The sequence below is a fragment of the Natrix helvetica genome (assembly GCF_964273705.1).
Source record: "Natrix helvetica genome assembly, chromosome: 1".
Classification (NCBI taxonomy): Eukaryota; Metazoa; Chordata; class Lepidosauria; order Squamata; family Natricidae; genus Natrix; species Natrix helvetica.
Window position 1 is genome coordinate 240,598,851 of NC_138548.1, and position 18,868 is coordinate 240,617,718.

The 18,868-nt window shown below is 38.0% G+C and overlaps 1 protein-coding gene across 3 annotated transcripts in view; it reads right to left on the reverse strand.

The window, feature by feature from the left end:
- The window catches only part of RPTOR (regulatory associated protein of MTOR complex 1), a 423,475-nt gene that overhangs the window by 238,852 nt on the left and 165,755 nt on the right, over nucleotides 1-18,868 (reverse strand). For all 3 annotated transcript variants that reach the window (XR_014174604.1, XR_014174605.1, XM_081944023.1), the window contains exon 6: nucleotides 3,616-3,791. Coding sequence is in view for 1 of the 3 variants with exons in the window: in XM_081944023.1 (XP_081800149.1) it covers nucleotides 3,616-3,791 (176 nt within the window). In the remaining 2 variants the exon portion in view is untranslated. The remainder of the gene's footprint in view (nucleotides 1-3,615; nucleotides 3,792-18,868) is intronic.

An 18,868-nucleotide genomic window follows, 5' to 3' on the forward strand; every position in this document is an offset into this window, starting at 1 on the left:
GTAAGATATAAAAGGAAACTGAATGCAATAGGAATAGGGCATTTAAGGGCATCAATGGGGATGGTGCAGTGGAATAAATATGTATCTATCTTTTTTTAAAAAAAATTGAAAGACATTTAAGTTGACCCAACCTTTTTCCAAGCAAAAAAGGATTCCCCCCCCCCCCCTGCACTTAATATAATTTAAAAGGTTTTACTTGGAATTGCATTTCTACCGTACATATGACAAAACACACTTATTTTTATTGTTCCTAATTTTTTTTACATCAGGTATGGAGTGTACATGCGCTTTTTAAAATAGGAAAAAAGTACTAATTACTACATCAAACTCAAGAAAATGCCAAGATTATGGTGAAAATGGTACCAAGGCTCACATCTTAGCTGAAAAAGGTTAAATAAAAGAAAGCAATAAGCCAACAATTCAGCTGAGACAATGGCATTATTGGTTTTCTGATGTCTCATGACAACTATCAAGATCCATCATCACTTCCATTCTGTTTATGGTTTGAATAAGTGAGGTTAGTATGTTGAGTAACATTTATGCAAAATTGGATTCTGAGTCAGAAAGAAAATTGGATTCTGAGTCAGAAGGAAATCATCTGATTGCACACTATTCTTATGATACTCGGAAAGAAAGAGACAAGAGGTACAAAAAATGTGAATCTTCTAGCTTGAGTTTACATACAATGGAACATGTAGGCAACACTATCCCACTTTATAAAAGACTCAATAACTTTTGAAGAGTCAGGATTCCATTTACAATTATCTGCCAATACTGAATGTGAAAATAGCATATTTTATATCAGTAATCTTTAATATAAATTTAACAAGTATTTTGCAATCTGACTTTTTTTTTAGAACAAAGCCACAACACTTATAAAATCACAAATAGCAAACTATTTCTCTAACCTCCAAATTTTTACTAAAGCTAGTAAAGCCACTCCAAAATAGTCAGTTTGATTTTAATAACACAGAAGACTTAAATTGCTGTATCTTGAACGTTTGCTTTCAGTACACTATATGGGACTTTAATATGCAGGAGAATTTAAAAGCTTGTAAACCCTTCTGAATTTTCAGTATTTCTGCATAAATATAATCTAAAATATGTCTATTATCCTAAAACTAGACAGAGAACCCAATTAACAAATGAGTCAAAAGCATTATATGTGCTTGTTTATTTATAGAGGTAAATAATCCAAAACATAATTGTGTGCAGTAAAAGGATGTGAACCTCTGGGATTACCATTTCATTTGTTAGAGCCAGGGTTATCCATCAATGGGATGAAAATCAAGTGGGAGTATGCCTTCTTTAAAGAACAGAATTCTACTGGCTATTCACTATCAAAGTCTAATCTTCCCAACATAGGTATGTGGAAGTGTGTCATGAGCTCAAAAAACAAAGGGGATTACTGAGGACCTCCAACAAGCAGTTGTTGATGATCACCTGAAAAAAAGCTACAAAATTATTTTCAAAGCCTTTGGACTCTAGCAGTCCACTGTCAAGGAGATGTCTACAAATTGAGACAATTCGACACCATTGTTATCCTCCCCAGGAATGGACGACCAATCAACATCATACCCAGGGTATAGATAAAGATGTCAGTGTTCATGAAACCATCATCTAAAGTACACTGAACAACAATGGTGTGCGTGGCAGCTGCAGCTGCAAGGAGAAACCTACAACTCTCCAAAAAGAACGTTGCTGCCCATACAGTCTGCAAAAGATCACATGGATAAACCAGAAGGCTATTAGAAGAATGATGGATGAGACCAAAATAGAATATTCTGGCTTGAGTGAAAAGTGTTGTATGTGATGAAAGGCAAAGACACTGCATTCCAGCATAAGAACTTTAACCTATCTGCGAAAAATGGCAGTGGCAGTATTATGGTTTCAACCTGCTTTAGTGCCTCTGGACCAGGACAATTTGCCATCATTGATGGAACCAATGAATTCTGAATTGTACCAGCAAATTCGGTAGGAAAATGTCAAATGTCACTATCTATGAACTGAAGCTCAAGGGAAAGAGGGTCATGCAGCAAGACAACGATTCAAAATACACAAAGAATAGTTAAAACAGAAGAAAGTTTATCTTTTGGAATGGCCAAGTCAAAACCCTAACTTTGATCTTATAGAAATGTCGTGGAAGGGCTTGAACAAGGAGTTCATAAGAGGAAACCCACCAACATTCCTGAGCTGAAGTTGCTCTATTAGGAGGAATGAACTAAAATTCTTCCTAGTCAATGTGCAAGATTGACCATCAGTTATTGGAAATATTTAGTTGTAGTTATTGCTGCCCACTTGTTACTGAAAGCAAATGTTTAAATACTTTTGCTTACACACAAATAGGTAGCTTTGGATCATTTTCCTCAATAAATATATAAACAAAGATACTCTCGAGTTGTGACTGCAATTGGGATCAGGATTGCTGGCAGTGCGCACAGTAGTTGTAAAGCATGATATCACACAACCACATTGCTTAGGGACAGCAACCCAGGCAATCCCGGATGTTGTCCTAACCCCAAAACAGGTCTGTTGTTAAGCAGAAAGCAGAGAAGTTTTTAAATCTTTTTCTTCCTTAACAGATAGCCCTATTACTTCAATTCTTTTTTAAAAATATACTTAATTTTTTCAGTATACTATTCCTGTTCTGTCCCGTGATTCCAATGAATATGCAGACCCAGGCTTGGCTGTCTGCCACAACTAATTACATAGATAAAGCCACCCCTTGGCTAGGAGCCTAGAAAGTTATCTTCAAGAACCCAAGATTAAATTTACAGAATGCTTTCTCAACGGCTCGTCTAATGGACTGTTGTTTCCTGCAAAGATTCCCCTCCCGTCACTCCACATATAAATACTTTGGGAGGGGCCACACCCTTAACCAGCTGTCCTTACTTTCTTCTATGACGTCTTCTCCACAGCTGTTCCTTTCTCTTCTCAGCTCTATGTAAACGCACATCAGGGACAACCTCCCTCTGTTCCTCCTCACTGCTCCCTGACTCAGATGCCACCTGGTGGCCAACAGGCCTCTCTAGTTCCTGCTCTGACTCCAAACACCCTCCAGAGTCTTCCTCATCCTCCAGAGCAGTCCCATAATGGTCTGAGCTGTCAGAGTCCACCAACAGCTTAGCCGGCCGCTGCTGGGCCACAACATATTCCTATTACTTAACTAGCTTATTCATAACATTTCTGTAACATATAGCTCCACAGCCCAATTCTCTCAATCCCAACCAATTAAGCTTTTCACTGATGTACAGAACGTGTGCAGGTAAACGACCTTGAGGACAGGCACTACAGCGTCTCTGAAAAATGTAGTGTGCTCATATAATATTGTGCTGCACCATATGGTACTTCTGATTTGTGAAAAGGCAGCCTATTTTAATTTCCAGCACACTAAGTCCTCTAATCTGAGCAAACCCAAATATCCAGAAACAATACAAATGTAATAAACAGAAGTATTAAAAAAAGCCAAGAAGGTGAAAGTAGAGACAGTTTCCCAGATGATTATACCAATTTTTTCTAATTTGGATCTACAGAGAAATGTCAGGGCAACTGAAGCTTCCGAGTCAATATTTTTGTCAGACCCATAGGTAAGTCTCAGAATAGCGAGTCACTTACCATCTAAGTGCAATCTTGATTGGTGTGGTAAGGCAGGACGTGAACAGGTCAGCTGGTAAGTCAGGGATCATTGGTAGCAACTCAGTAGCTTCACATGCTGCTAGTTGAATGCAATTTTTCATTGAAGGAGGCAAGGGCATCTGAGCAAGTGGATGGTTGGGGTTAATTGCAGCAACCTTCACAGGAGATAGAAAAGCCAGCAGTTAAACCTCCTAATGATAAGCTAGCAATACCTAAAATAATAATAAAATATATATAATTTACAAGAAGTCAATGATTTGAAAAGCCTATTCCTCAACCATGTTGATACACACTCATATTTATGAATCAATTGTTCAACATTATATGTAACTACTCATCCAGAATGTCCTGGAGTTCTTTTATTTATTATTATCCACCTTTCGTCTGATTTGATTTAAATCTCAAGGTAATCTTTTAATATTGTATCATCACTATACATAAATTATTTCCTGAAGATTATTAGGAAAGAATTATATTATTTGCAAGAGTTTAGCAAACAACAGTATTGGAATCCAACAGTTCAGCATCTATGTTTGATCAATAGCATTTCTCTTTAAAACAAGTTACTTATTTTTGTCAGGATTTCTAATTTTGAAATTCTGACTGTAAGCAAAAGCATTTGCTATAATTCACAGAGATTTGAATATTGCCTCCAAAGCCTGACTACAGAGACAAGAGATGCTAACTGGCTATAGAAGTTAGGATTCATTTATATTTAGCAGATTTATACATTACGGGGAGGGAGGGAGGGAAGGAAGGAAGGAAGGAAGGAAGGAAGGAAGGAAGGAAGGAAGGAAGGAAGGAAGGAAGGAAGGAAGGAAGGAAGGAAGGACGGGACAATCTTAAACACAATTATAATGATGCAACAAAGCAAATTCCTAGTTATCCCAATGCAGGGCAGATTTTGTGTGAGGGGCAGGTGAAATAGAGAATTTGTCACATTATGTAATCCTGGTTGTATGTTAAATATTGGGATCATTATTCATCTCCATTCCTTGATGACATGAACTGGAATGCTGAAAATAAATTGAATTTAGTTGTACAAGGTAATAATCAGTTTGTAACACAGTGAGTTACTATCTTTGCAATTAAGGCAGCAAGGCTAAGGGGGAAAGAAATAGTAGATTCTGTCTGATATGACAAATTACAATATGTAATACTTGTATTTCCTAAACTCTGACAAGGTGCAATCCTACCCCACTCCATTAACCATTTAAATGTTAATGGAGTTAATATTGTGTTAATATGTCAATATGTTAATATTATCATTGCTTAGATTTTAGATTTAAATTATGTCTGTTATTTATTAATTTTAAGTTTTAATATTAAGCTCTCATTTTAAGTCATAAATATATGTACAGTGTTACCTTGCTACTCAACTGTTTTGAAACTCATCAAAATTAGTACTCAATGCATTCTGATGCAAAACTTTTGTCCCTCATCATTTGTTTGGTACTCAATGCACAAGCTAGAACTTGTCAGTGTCAGCTACCTTGTGACTCACTACATTATTCCTTATGGGAAAAAATTGTTTGCCACTCATTGTTCCCTCCTGATACCAATTAATGATGAGTACCAAGGTACCAATGTATATTGTTGTCAATTATAGCATACTTGAAATGGTCTGGAGAATTATTCAATAAACTACTTATTAACAAAATTACAGCTGCATGTAAAACTTTAGGCACTCATGGTCAAATTATATCCTTCAATAATCCTTCCACCAATTGAAGATGACAAACTTCTATATGATTCAATGTTAAATAGCTTTCTGCAAATCTGAATATATACTTTCTATTTACATGCAGGGGTTCTCAACTCCCGGTCCATGGACCGACACCAGTCCACAGCATGCCAGAAACCAGGCTGCGCAAATAAGCGAAGACTCATTCATGGGGTGTAGACAGCACATGAAACCATGCCGCATCTAGTCCACAAGAAAACCTCTCTTCATTGAAAGTGCCCTAAAGGTTGGGGAGGGGGCGCTGATCTATAGAATCCATTTAAAAATAATAACATGGCACATGCAGAAGTTTAGATTTACTTTCATGCAGTAATTTATAATATGTTCTATAGCAGAAATAATAGCTTTAGAGGCTTTATCCTTGCTTTTGGGGGAGGGGTTCCCCACTTAAGGATTAATTAAAATAGAAAATTTGACCAAAGATATCGCAACTTTGGAATGCAATTGTGTCTGATAGTAAAACGTACTGAACTTCAATTAAGTTCTTTTTACTTACTTCTGTATATTCATACACTGTATCTATTTTCCTCAGAGGATATATGACTACTGAGATTGAATTTAGGACTAGTAATGGCAGATAGCCTGTGAAGAGTTAAATTTCTGACCATTGAGTTCTTCAACTGTTGCAAGCAATTAAATTTTATTTCTGCAAGATAAACCAAAAGAAGTCAATCTATTGAATCTGCTCCCAGGAGGAAATTGCTTCCATGGTTTTTTGATGATACCCCCACTACCAAGTTATGAGTGCAAATCTTTGCCAAAACAGCAATAGAAAAATACTGCACTTATTAAACATCAACTGATAAATAACCTATGCTAACAGCACCTGAAGATTGTAATAACAGTGTGCAAAGTATTCAAACTATTCCAAATTTGAAACATCCTCTTTCAAACCTAAAACAATTGGGTCATGTTTAAAATTGTCTTTTTTGGAAATGCTGGAAGTATTTCAAGAGAGGTTGCACACCACAATGTGATCAGTTTGTAATGTCTTTTTTTTTTTTTTTTACCAGAAACACTATTTAACAAGGCATCTATTATACAATATAAGATTATGGAAGATGCAAGCAGAGAAGGGTGTGCAATATTAGAAACTAAGAAAGAAGGCTGGCAGATCAACTATAACATAGTTGAACATTTCTTTCTTTGCTTTGGGCAAAACAGAGAACAATACAGACAAATACTTATGCACTGTAGCAAGTATAACCCAAATGACCAATAAAGAACATAATTTGGTAGACTGATTTCCATTAATATATAGTTTAAATGTGTATTAGCATAATGGAATGACAAACAGTATTAGGGAAATGACAAAAGGGTCAGTAGTCAGTAGAACATTATGTATATTTATTCCTCAGAAACATAAAATGTAAATAACATTTCAAGGTGTGCAATTATTTTTCCAGCACAGTTATTCTTAACAAGTTGAAGTTTAGAATACTGATAGAGAAAGCAGATTACGACCAGTACTAATCTGAAACAAGAACAGCTTATACATAAACATAAATATTTTACTTTTCAAGAAAAATTCATAAAACTATGGACATAATTAGTTTGTCCCATATTGTAAGCTAATTTGCACCCTGCAGGTGATATAAATATGCCACATTGTTTTATTTTAGCATTATTTGACAATTGAATCAAACAAGAGTGGGTAGTTTTTCAATTCTGATTTTCATGGGACCTGGGAATTTAAATACATTGGACAATAAATTTCATGGAAAGTATATGCCTTTCTAATAACCAAAATCATATTCTTTTGTTATAACAAGAGATTCTTTCTATGCCACAAATATTGCTATAATCAATTATATTATTATTCTTTTGGCATCATTATAAACTTTCAAAAGCCAATAACAACTACTTACATTTGAGTTTTTAAATTTACTTAATTACATATTAAGGAGAAGAGTCCAAAATTCAATACTAATACAACTACAAATACTTAGCTTTAAAATTTTCTCAATTACATATTAGAGACAAGGAAGTGATCAGTAAGAACTCATCACTACCCTTTTAAGAGTATTCTCATATACTACCTTAACATCAATTCAAGTTAGTTGCTCACTATAAGGGGAAATATTTCTGAATCATTTTCCTTTCCCCCCTAAACTATGCTCTGTACATAAGGAATTATTAAGAAACACTCAGAATTAGTTATCTGTGTCAATGCTGTTTTTGACAGAAGGGAAGCTGATAGTACAGAATCAACAATTTTAATAAACTCAACAATCTGGACAGTCCATGTTCTTGTGCTGACAGATTTCCAAACTGTCTTTAATTTTATTTGGACAGTTTTCCATTTGCCAGGACAAGCTTAATTTTGCAGGGATGCAGGATTACATTTTTCCTTCTAGTCTAATGCTACATATAATCAGAAGGAAATGCAATTATTCTAATTCTCTAATTAGAAGTAATTATCGCTGACAGTATTCTTTCCTTAATCTCCCTTGGAAACCATAGATGTTAGTATCATCTTGATTTTAATGTTATAATTTTGCTATCTTTTGTTTTTTACTGGATTTCTTATTAATTATTAATATCAGTGAGACATTTCAACCCCAACTACCAACAACTTTAAGATTCTTTCTTCATAACTCACTGTTGTCTCAGATTCTATCAGTAATTATAAAACATATTTCTCAATATGCATTTTATACTTAGGAAAATATTGTTTTTATTTAGCTGCTTCATTCTCCAATCTCCATCCTTATCCACCTAACTTCTAACCATAATTAATAACTTTAAAATGCTAATATTAATATATGTTCTCAGTTCTTACATCTCTCTATGTGGAACTGCCCTTTTATCATTACAACCTACTGTTTAACCTTTATGTTATACATATTATATCAAAAGAGACCTCAGTTCTATTAACTTAGGACCTTTGGTGAAGGAATCTCCAAAGCTTTTAGAAAGTACATGCATATATTATTTCCACAGGTTGAGGAACTTCGCATTTGTTCTCTTGACTAAGCATTGCTGGGTATTGTGTTTCTATCATATTTACAAAGTCTTAGATACCCATTTTTTTGAGATTTCCCCATCACTAAAGAAAATCAATTTATGCCTGAAATGTGCTTAATGACTGATATTTTTATTTCATGTTGATTTACTTTAGATATCAGTTAAGCTCCTTTTTTATAATTTACACACTTTTGTAAAATGACTGTCAAATTATGATACAGCCAACTTAATTGGTGGTGATTTTAGCAGGTATTGTTATTGTCAAGAGCTTCTTTTGGTGTTCTGTTTTGGCTTAGTGTCTTAATGATTTCTCAGAACTGACAGCATCTTCATTTTTCATGTGTTAACACACCTAAACCAAAACAATTCCTTCTTTTCAACAGTTGACAGATTAGGAAAACACAGCATACCACCGACATACAGTGCAATCTTCGTCTAGACTGTAATGGCAAAGATTAATCAATTTAGAAAATGGAAAACCAATCAAAACTATACATTTGATTTTGTCAGTTATGATCAAAAGCAGTTAGTCACGTAGCTAAAAGGACAAGCATTCCCTCTGTAGCATTTAATTCTCTACGAAGAAGGAATAAAAACAAGAAACTCTACTGGTAATTATCGCTGACAGTATTCTTTCCTTAATCTCCCTTGGAAACCATAGATGTTAGTATCATCTTGATTTTAATGTTATAATTTTGCTATCTTTTGTTTTTTACTGGATTTCTTATTAATTATTAATATCACCGACATACAGTGCAATCTTCGTCTAGACTGTAATGGCAAAGATTAATCAATTTAGAAAATGGAAAACCAATCAAAACTATACATTTGATTTTGTCAGTTATGATCAAAAGCAGTTAGTCACGTAGCTAAAAGGACAAGCATTCCCTCTGTAGCATTTAATTCTCTACGAAGAAGGAATAAAAACAAGAAACTCTACTGTACTTCCCAAAAATAGAAGTAATTGCAGTGATAGATAGAAAATAATGCTAGGTATGAGTAGAAGCCACATATCTAAAGGTGATATGTATTTCTATCTACAGTCCAAGCAATATTCTATAATATTCTTCTCATTCTATTCCCACCCCCACTACAAATTTGTCTTGACATTATGGAGTGTTAGATTTATGCAGTTATGTGGGGCAATAAAGGAAGACTAAACTGCTTTTTTAATATTGTACAACTGACTAACTCATTTAGCTATCCAGAATTATGATATGTTTACATACATACCTGAACATAATGAATATATATACAATAATTAGATAACTAAGCATTATATCATAATGCTTTTAGCGCTCAGTAAGAGTGGCCAAATGTGTGAAATCTAAGTATATGATGTTCTGCTTTGGAATCATAGTCTTGCCAATTATCTGCACATATACAGGATACCTATTGGACTATCAGTTGTTTCAGTTCATTTAATAATATTGAAAAAAGTAGGATCACTCTTGGCCCCTGTTCTTACAAAGCATGCATCTTCAGAGGTCATGAAGATGAACCTTCTCCATCACTTCCCTACTGCTCTGAAATAGCATTCCTCCCTTCCTTCCTTATTGTTATTTGGAGCCATTAAAATATGGCTTTTTCAGACAGCTTTGGAATAGATTGAAAAGGAACCTCAGTCTAAGGAATGGATGTTGTGGCTCTTTTGGGGGCATTATTGCTTTTTCTATTGGTTATGAATTTTATTTCGGTGTACTTTTTTCTGCTGAAAGCCACTTTGAGCCTTGCTGGACTGAGCAATATATATTCTATAGCAAATAAGTAAACAAACATTGTATCAAATTTTCAAAGACAAACATTAAACTCCTTCTGCTTTCATGAACTACTAAGTAAACCTCCAGGAACAGATTTAATATCAAACTCATTTTTAGCGGCACCCTTGTAGAACCTTCAAGAAAGGGGAAAAGACAAATTATTTAGCATTGTCATATTCCTTATACCTTCATATGTTTAACAGCCAGGAATGTGTGAACCCATCCCAAGAAGAACCCAAATTTTACAAGCCACAATAAATGGGGTTACATATCATATTTATTTTTTTAAAAAAGGTCCACAGCTTGTTGTTACCCACCATACTTTCAATGTTAAACTTTGCAGCATATTGCTAAAATAAATGAAACTCACAGAAGTAAACAAAACCAAACTTTATTTTAAAAAAAAAAATGAAATAAAACAGAGTTCTGTACCCAAATTTCCCATAAATTATACACCAATCACAAGACATTAAAAACAAGTTATGAACACACCCTGAAGTATTAAAATATGAAATTGTATCAATTTCCCTAATGTACAGAGACATAGAAAACTTCACATTATACAACACACAGAAATCACAAGACCTAGTACAAATTAACATCTACATAAACTGTATTTGATAAATTGTATTTGAGGGGCTGCCACAGAAAGGAGACTGTCAATTCATTCCCTAAAGCACTGAGGACAGGACAAAAAATAATGGATGGAAGCTTATCAAAGAGAGATCCAACGCAGAAATAAGGAAAAAAATTCCTGTCAATGGGAACAATTAACCAGGGGAATAGCTTGCCTTCAGCAGTTGTGGGTATTCCATCACTAGAGGCTTTTAAGAAGAGTTGGACTACCATTTGTACAGAATGGTATTAGGTCTCCTACTTGAGAAGGGCTTTGGACTAGAAGACTTCCAACTCCGTTATTCTGTAATTTTCTATTTATCTGTTTCTATGGTATAATATAGGTGTATATGATATAGTATATCATATTTGTGTGTGTGTGTGTGTGTGTGTGTGTGTTATAGTATATAGGTGGGACGCGGTGGCTCAGTGGCTAAGACGCTCAGCTTCTCAATCAGAAAGGTCGGCAGTTCGGTGGTTCGAATTCCTAGCACCGTGTAATGGAATGAGCTCCCATTACTTGTCCCAGCTTCAATACAATACAATACAATACAATACAATACAATACAATACAATACAATACAATACAATACAATACAATAGCAGAGTTGGAAGAGACCTTGGAGGTCTTCTAGTCCAACCCCCTGCCTAGGCAGGAAACCCTATACCATTTCAGACAAATGGCTATCCAACATCTTCTTAAAGACTTTCAGTGTTGGGGCATTCACAACTTCTGGAGGCAAGCTGTTCCACTGATTAATTGTTCTAACTGTCAGGAAATTTCTCCTCAGTTCTAAGTTATTTCTCTCCTTGATTAGTTTTCACCCATTGCTTTTTGTTCTACCCTCAGGTGCCTTGGAGAATAGTCTGACTCCCTCTTCTTTGTGGCAACCCCTGAGATATTGGAACACTACTATCATGTCTCCCCTAGTCCTTCTTTCTCTTAAACTATACATACCCAGTTCCTGCAACCGTTCTTCATATGTTTTAGTCTCCAGTCCCCTAATCATCTTTGTTGCTCTTCTCTGCACTCTTTCTAGAGTCTCCACATCTTTTCTACATCGTGGTGACAAAAACTGAATGTAGTATTCCAAGTGTGGCCTTACCAAGGCATTATAAAGTGGTATTAACACTTCACGTGATCTTGATTCTATCCCTCTATTTATGCAGCCTAGAACTATGTTGGCTTTTTTGGCAGCTTCTGCACATTGCTCGCTCATATTTAAATGGTTGTCCACTAGGACTCCAAGATCCCTTTCACAATTACTACTGTTGAGCAAGGTACCACCTATACTGTACCTGTGCATTTCGTTTTTGTTGCCTAAATGTAGAACCTTACTCTTTTCACAATTGAATTTCATTTTGTTAGATAGTGCCCAATGTTCAAGTTTGTCAAGATCCTTCTTATCTTTAGCCTATCTTCTGGAGTGTTGGCTATTCCTGCCAGCTTGGTGTCATCTGCAAATTTGATGAGTTCCCCATTTATTCCCTCATCCAAATCATTGATGAAGATGTTGAAGAGTACTGGGCCCAAAACAGAGCCTTGGGGTACTCCACTGCATACCTCCCTCCATATAGATGCAGTTCCATTGAGGACTACACGTTGAGTGCGGTTGGTCAGCCAGTTACGAATCCATCTGGTGGTGATGCTGTCCAACCCACATTCTTCTACTTTATCTAGTAGTAGGTTATGGTCTACCTTATCAAATGCCTTACTAAAGTCCAAGTAAACTATATTGGCGGCATTCCTCTGGTCCACTAATTTTGTCACTTTGTCAAAGAATGCAATAAGATTAGTCTGGCATGATCTGTTTTTGACAAACCCATGTTGGCTTTTGGCTATTACTTTGTTTGCTTCTAGGTGTTCGCTAATTCGTTGCTTGATTATCTTTTCCAGAATCTTTCCTGGTATTGAGGTCAGGCTGATAGGTCTGTAGTTTCCGGGATCTGTTTTTTCCCCCTTTTTTGAAGATGGGAACCACATCAGCTCTTTTCCAGTCCTCTGGTAGTTCCCCGGTGCTCCAGGATCTCTGAAAAATATAGTTCAGTGGTTCTGAGATCTTGTCTGTCAGTTCCTTCAGAACCCTGGGGTGTAGTCCATCAGGTCCTGGTGATTTGAACTCGTCTAGGGTAGACAGATACTCACTTACCATTTTCTTCCCTATTTCAACTTGTGTTCCTAATCTGATTTTTGTTGTGCTGTTTTTGATAGGTTGGACTGTTTTATCCCTTTGTGTAAAGACAGATACAAAACATGAGTTAAATAGTTCTGCTTTCTCCCTGTTGCTTGTCACCTTCTTGCCACTTTCTCCCAGCAATGGACCAATTGTTTCCTTAACTTTTTTCTTGTTTTTAACATGTTGGAAGAAGCTTTTTTTGTTATTTTTTACTTTTGTGGCATGCCTTTCTTCATTGTGAGCCTTAGCTTTCCTCACTTCATCTTTACATGCTCGGGCTATTTGCTGATATTCTGCCTTAGTTATGTCTCCCCCTTTCCACTTTTTGTACTTATCTTTTTTGTCTTTCAATTTGTCAGAGAGTTCTTTATGCAGCCATGCTGGCTTCGGCCAACCTAGAAGTTCAAAACCATTAAAAATGCAAGTAGAAAAATAGGGACCACCTTTAATGGAAAAGTAACAGTGTTCCATGCGCCTTTAGTCATGCCGGCCATATGACCAAGGAGATTTCTTCAGACAGTGCTGGTTCTTCGGCTTTGAAACGAAGATGAGCACTGCCCCCTAGAGTCAGGGACGACTAGCACATATGTGCAAGGGGAACCTTTACCTTTACCTTTATAGTATTGAACTAATTGTCTCCTGCAAACTCCCCTCCCCTTTTGCTCCTCTTTTATTCCCTATGGGAGGGCCATTCACCATCCACCTGTGACTCCCAAGTCAACTCTTGTTCCTTAGCTGTTCCCTTCATCTGGCAACTCTGTGTATGTGCACACAGGGAACAGACTCCAGCTGTTCGTCTGCCTCACTGATGTCTGACTCCAAAGGCAGCTGCTAACTGTCAGACAGCCTTGGCTCCATCTCTGCCTCCAACACAGAGCATTCGTCCGAGTCTTCCCCAGACTTCAGGACTGGCCCATGTTCCTCCTCAACCTCCTCATTTTCCAAATCTGCTGTCAGCTCCACTGGCAGGCCACAACAGATTGTACTGGAGCAAAACAATCACAAACTTTTGATTCTATAATGTTACAAATCTATTAATCAAAATTACCAATATAAATCCATATTAACACAGGAATAAATTACTGAGTCATTAGAGCTATTTTACCCTGTTCATGATGACCCTGTGTGACTGTTCCATTTTTCTTTCTGTCATGACAAAGAAGAGCACATGTTCTCCTCTTTCTTCCTCTCCTAATATCACCGACTATTTCCCTGAACCTGTAATGGAGTGGCAATTGAGGCAGAACTATCTTACAGTTTTCTTCATTGTTTGGGCAAGGCAGGTATCTTAGGCATGAATGTTCAAATCCATGATCATTCGAATATGGAACGTAACATCTTTGCACACGGCAGATAAGACTTTTAAGTTAAACCAGGCAAATACAAATTACTTCTGACAGTTTTTTTTTTTAAAAAAGCAACAACTGTGGAGCTGGAGACTGGCATAATGGGATTCTAAACTGGATCCTGGGAAAGTAAAGAAGCCCCTCATTTCTCATTTGTTTCTGGTTCATCTCCTGCACTTGAAATGTTAAATGGATTCTGGATTGGAATCTAATATAGATATTTATTGTAATTTTTGCTGACATAGCTTGAGAGACTATTGTCTGTGTTAATGTATAAATATTTATACCTATCAATTCCATTTTGGTATAAAAACATTATGTATTGTGCAGAAAAGAAGTAGGAAACAGTAAGACTAAGAAAAAGAAAATAAAAAACACAGATAAAACTAGTTTCTACTGACAACATCTATTATATTTCTCAGTTCCTTTCTATCTATATCTTACATCCTTGCCTCCCTCTCATGCTTACATTACTATATGTACTGCCTTTTGTTCTTTAAAATGTGCATCTCTCTCTTCCTGGGGATCAAATCATGTGATGAAATATGCAGTTGTCAGCAATAGAACTGTGACTTTCCAGGGAGGGGGTATCACATTCCAGGGAGGGGCCCAGGCAAGAGACTGCATAGTCCTGAACTGGATGGGAAGAAAGGAAGAGATTCAGGGTAGCCACACACTAGAACAGGGGTGTCAAACTCGCAGAGTCACGTTGTCGTCATGTGATGTATCACAACTTTTTCCCCCTTTGCTAAACCGGGAGTGCACATGGCCAGCGTGTGATACATCTGGCCCGTGGGCTGCGAGTTTGACACCCCTGCTCTAGAACCCACCCACCCCAGGTTATAGGTATCAGGTTAGCAGGCTACAACTTTAGTCTGATGAGATTTGATTAGGTATGAGTAAATAAAGGACTGAACTTGATTGGATATCACTTTGTTGTCTTTACCCTTAGGCCTGACACATCAACCTCATTCAACCAGGACTTGATTAGACATCCTCTTCCTCACCATCAAGTTATTCCTACCATATATATTTATTTAGCATATTGAACTACACTTTAGTTCTCCCTATGCAACCAAATGATCTTATATATTTCTTCTGTAGTGATCACTCGGTTTTATATTCAATCCACATTCATTCAACATCCACTCATATTTCACTTATTTCTTAATTTACCACCCACACTTCTAAAACACTATTCCTACTGCATTCCATTTACCCTTTTCTTCTGATATACCCAATTCTCACTTACATATGATGAAGTAAGCAAAAACATTCTCTTATACAGTTATTTTCACTTATTTCAACAAACATTCAGTCCTCACAACAAACCATACACTATCTACTGCCTTTCTTCCACAAACTGCATGTCTTGAAATGTTTCCATCCACTTTCCCCTCATTAATAAACATTCTACCATGGTACACATATTCATTTGCTTTCTTTACTTTTTCATCATTTTCCAATTGTTCACTCCATTTTCCATGTTAAACATAATTACTTTAGTTTCTGATGCATTAATTTTCAGATCTGTATTCTCACTGCATTACACAGTGTATCTAATACTGGCTGCAAATCATTTGGATTATCAGTCAACAACACAACCTTGTTGTAAGAGGGATGAGGGGAAAAATGCATTCAGATTTGCAAGATTCTGTTAATATAACCTTATAAAAAGTAGCATTAGCATATATGACAGGTTTCCTAGGCCACCTTGAAGGGCTAATAACTCTCTGCATACTAAAGAAACATACATACACTAAGGCTGACCAATATAGTTTCAGTATCAACCAAAAACATTTCTTATGCATTTATCCATCAATACATTAAATAGACAAAGGAATACCACATATCCTTGTCTTATTCCCTATTCATTGCTGAAACATTCATTACACATTCAATCTATTCTCACATATGCATTATTTCCTTTATATACCATAATTAATCACATTTAGCAATCACTTCATATTTTCCAAAGACAAGAGAACGATATGCTTTCGCTAAATAAACAAATGAAAAATAAACTTTTCCAATGACTTGCTAAAAAGCAAAACTCTGAACATCCAGCATAAAGTCCCAGTGTGTGTTCCAGTTCACTTTTGTTTCTTGTTATTTCTATTATCCTTTAAATCCAAATGATACCAAGCACTTTTCCAGGCATGCTTAAGCAAAGTAATATTTCTCTTTAATATAGAGGAATCATAATGGCTGCTTGTTCTCCTTTAATATAATTTTAGCTTTGAGAAATGATGGCCAAACTCTGAAATATTTGTTCCTGCAACTAAAATGTATCCTAATATATATGTAAAATGTAGCCATTACTAGACAAGAGAGGCAGAATATTAGCAGAGCATATCCAAGAATGCCAAGTAACAGTCAGAAGACATGATGAAAATTTATTAATTTTACAATACATGTACAGACTCAACTATAATTTAAACTGGGAACCCCAAAGGTGCTTTAAAGAAGCAACTGGACTTTCTGTTTTTTTTCCTTTGAGGACGTTTCGCTTCTCATCCCAGAAGCTTCAGCTCTGAGCAGAAGAAGCTTCTTGGATGAGAAGTGAAACATCCTCAAATAAAAAACAGAAAGTCCAATTGCTTCTTGCCTCTTGAAAAAGCACCTTTGTCATCCATTAGTTTAGTTTAGTTTATTTAGCTTATATACCGCCTCCCTCTCCCCGAAGGGACTCGGGGCGCTGTACAGACAATAAATATACAAAATGAATAATAAAGCAACACGCAAAACCAGACAAAACCAACTTAGACACACAGTCCGTACAAAACCAAACTATTTGACGATAATTAAAAAAGTCCCAGTTAAAACCAATTTAAAACCCCAAAATTTAAAAATTTAAAATGCCATCCAGGAAGGTCAGGATTCAATTCTACTATATTACTGCTTTCGGTTACAATTGAGCCAGGCCAGCTAGTTTGAACAAGTGGGTCTTGAGTTTCTTACGGAAGGAGCGGAGATCAACAGTAGTTCTAATATCGGAGGGGAGGTCGTTCCAGAGGGTTGGGCCCATCACAGAGAAGGCCCTACTCCTGGGCACCGCCCGCCCGCATTGCTTAGCGGAAGGTACCCGGAGGAGTCCCTCTCTGTGAGAGCGGATTGGCCGTAGGGATGTGTGGGGTAGGATGCGATCCCGCAGATAACTAGGTCCCGAGCCATGGAGCGCTTTAAAGATGATAATCAACACCTTGAAACGCACCCGAAAAGCCACAGGCAGCCAGTGCAGCTCGCGCAGGAGCGGTGTTACATGGGAGTACCTAGTACTCCCCATTATTGTCCGCGCGGCTGCATTCTGGACTAGCTGTAGCCTTCGGGTGCATCTCAAGGGGAGCCCCATGTAGAGAGCATTGCAGTAATCAAGGCGGGAAGTCACCAGGGCATGAGTGACTGTGCGTAGGGCGTCCCGCTCTAGTAGGCGGCGCAATTGGCGCACCAGGCGAACCTGATGGAACGCCCCCCTAGCCACGGCTGTCACATGATAATCCAGCGACAGCCGGGAGTCTAGGAGGACGCCCAAATTGCGCGCCCTGTCCACCGGGGGCAATTGTTCGCCCCCAATGGCCAGAGATGGAACATACTGGCTAAAGCGGGGCGCCGGTAGCCACAGCCACTCCGTCTTGGAGGGGTTGAGCCTGAGTCTGTTGTCTCCCATCCAGACCCGGACAGCTTCCAAACACCGGGACATCACTTCGACGGCTTCGTTGGGGTGGCTCGGGGTAGAGATGTATAGCTGAGTATCATCGGCATACAGATGATACTCAACCCCGAACCCTCGAATGATCTCGCCCAGCGGTTTCATGTATGTGTTAAACAGGAGAGGTGAGAGGACCGATCCCTGAGGCACCCCACACGTGAGCGGTCTCAGGGTCGACCTCTGCTCCCCCGTCAACACACATTGCGTCCGACCGGAGAGGAAGGAGGAGAACCACCGCAGTACGGTGCCCCTCACCCCCATCCCCTCCAGCCGACGCAGTAAGATACCATGGTCGATGGTATCGAAAGCCGCTGAGAGATCTAAAAGGACTAGGATGGAGGAACAACCCCCATCTTTCACCCTCCAGAGATCATCCACCAACGCGACCAAAGCCGTCTCAGTGCTGTGACCGGGCCGGAAACCGGACTGGTGCGGGTCTAGATAATCAATTTCCTCCAGGTGTCGAGGGAACTGTTGCGCCACCACACTCTCAACAACCTTAGCTAAGAAGGGAAGATTGGAGACAGGACGATAATTAGCTAACTCCACTGGGTCCAGAGAAGGCTTCTTAAGTAGGGGCCTCACCACCGCCTCTTTCAAGACGGCTGGCAAGGACCCCTCGCTCAACGAAGCGTTCAATAGTCCCTGGAGCCAGCCTCGTGTAACCTCCCAAGTTGCCAGTACAAGCCAGGAGGGACACGGATCCAGTAAACATGTGGTGGCCCGCAGTCGCCCACGTAACCTGTCCATATCCTCGGCGGCAACAGAGTCAAACTCCTCCCAGAATGGTCCCTCAAGGCTCAACCCTGATGTCTCCCCTAGATCACTAAAGGAGACCCATTCACTCCGGATCTGAGCGATTTTGTCCTGCAGATTTTCCCCAAATTCCTCTGCTCTGCCCTGCAAGGGGGCTT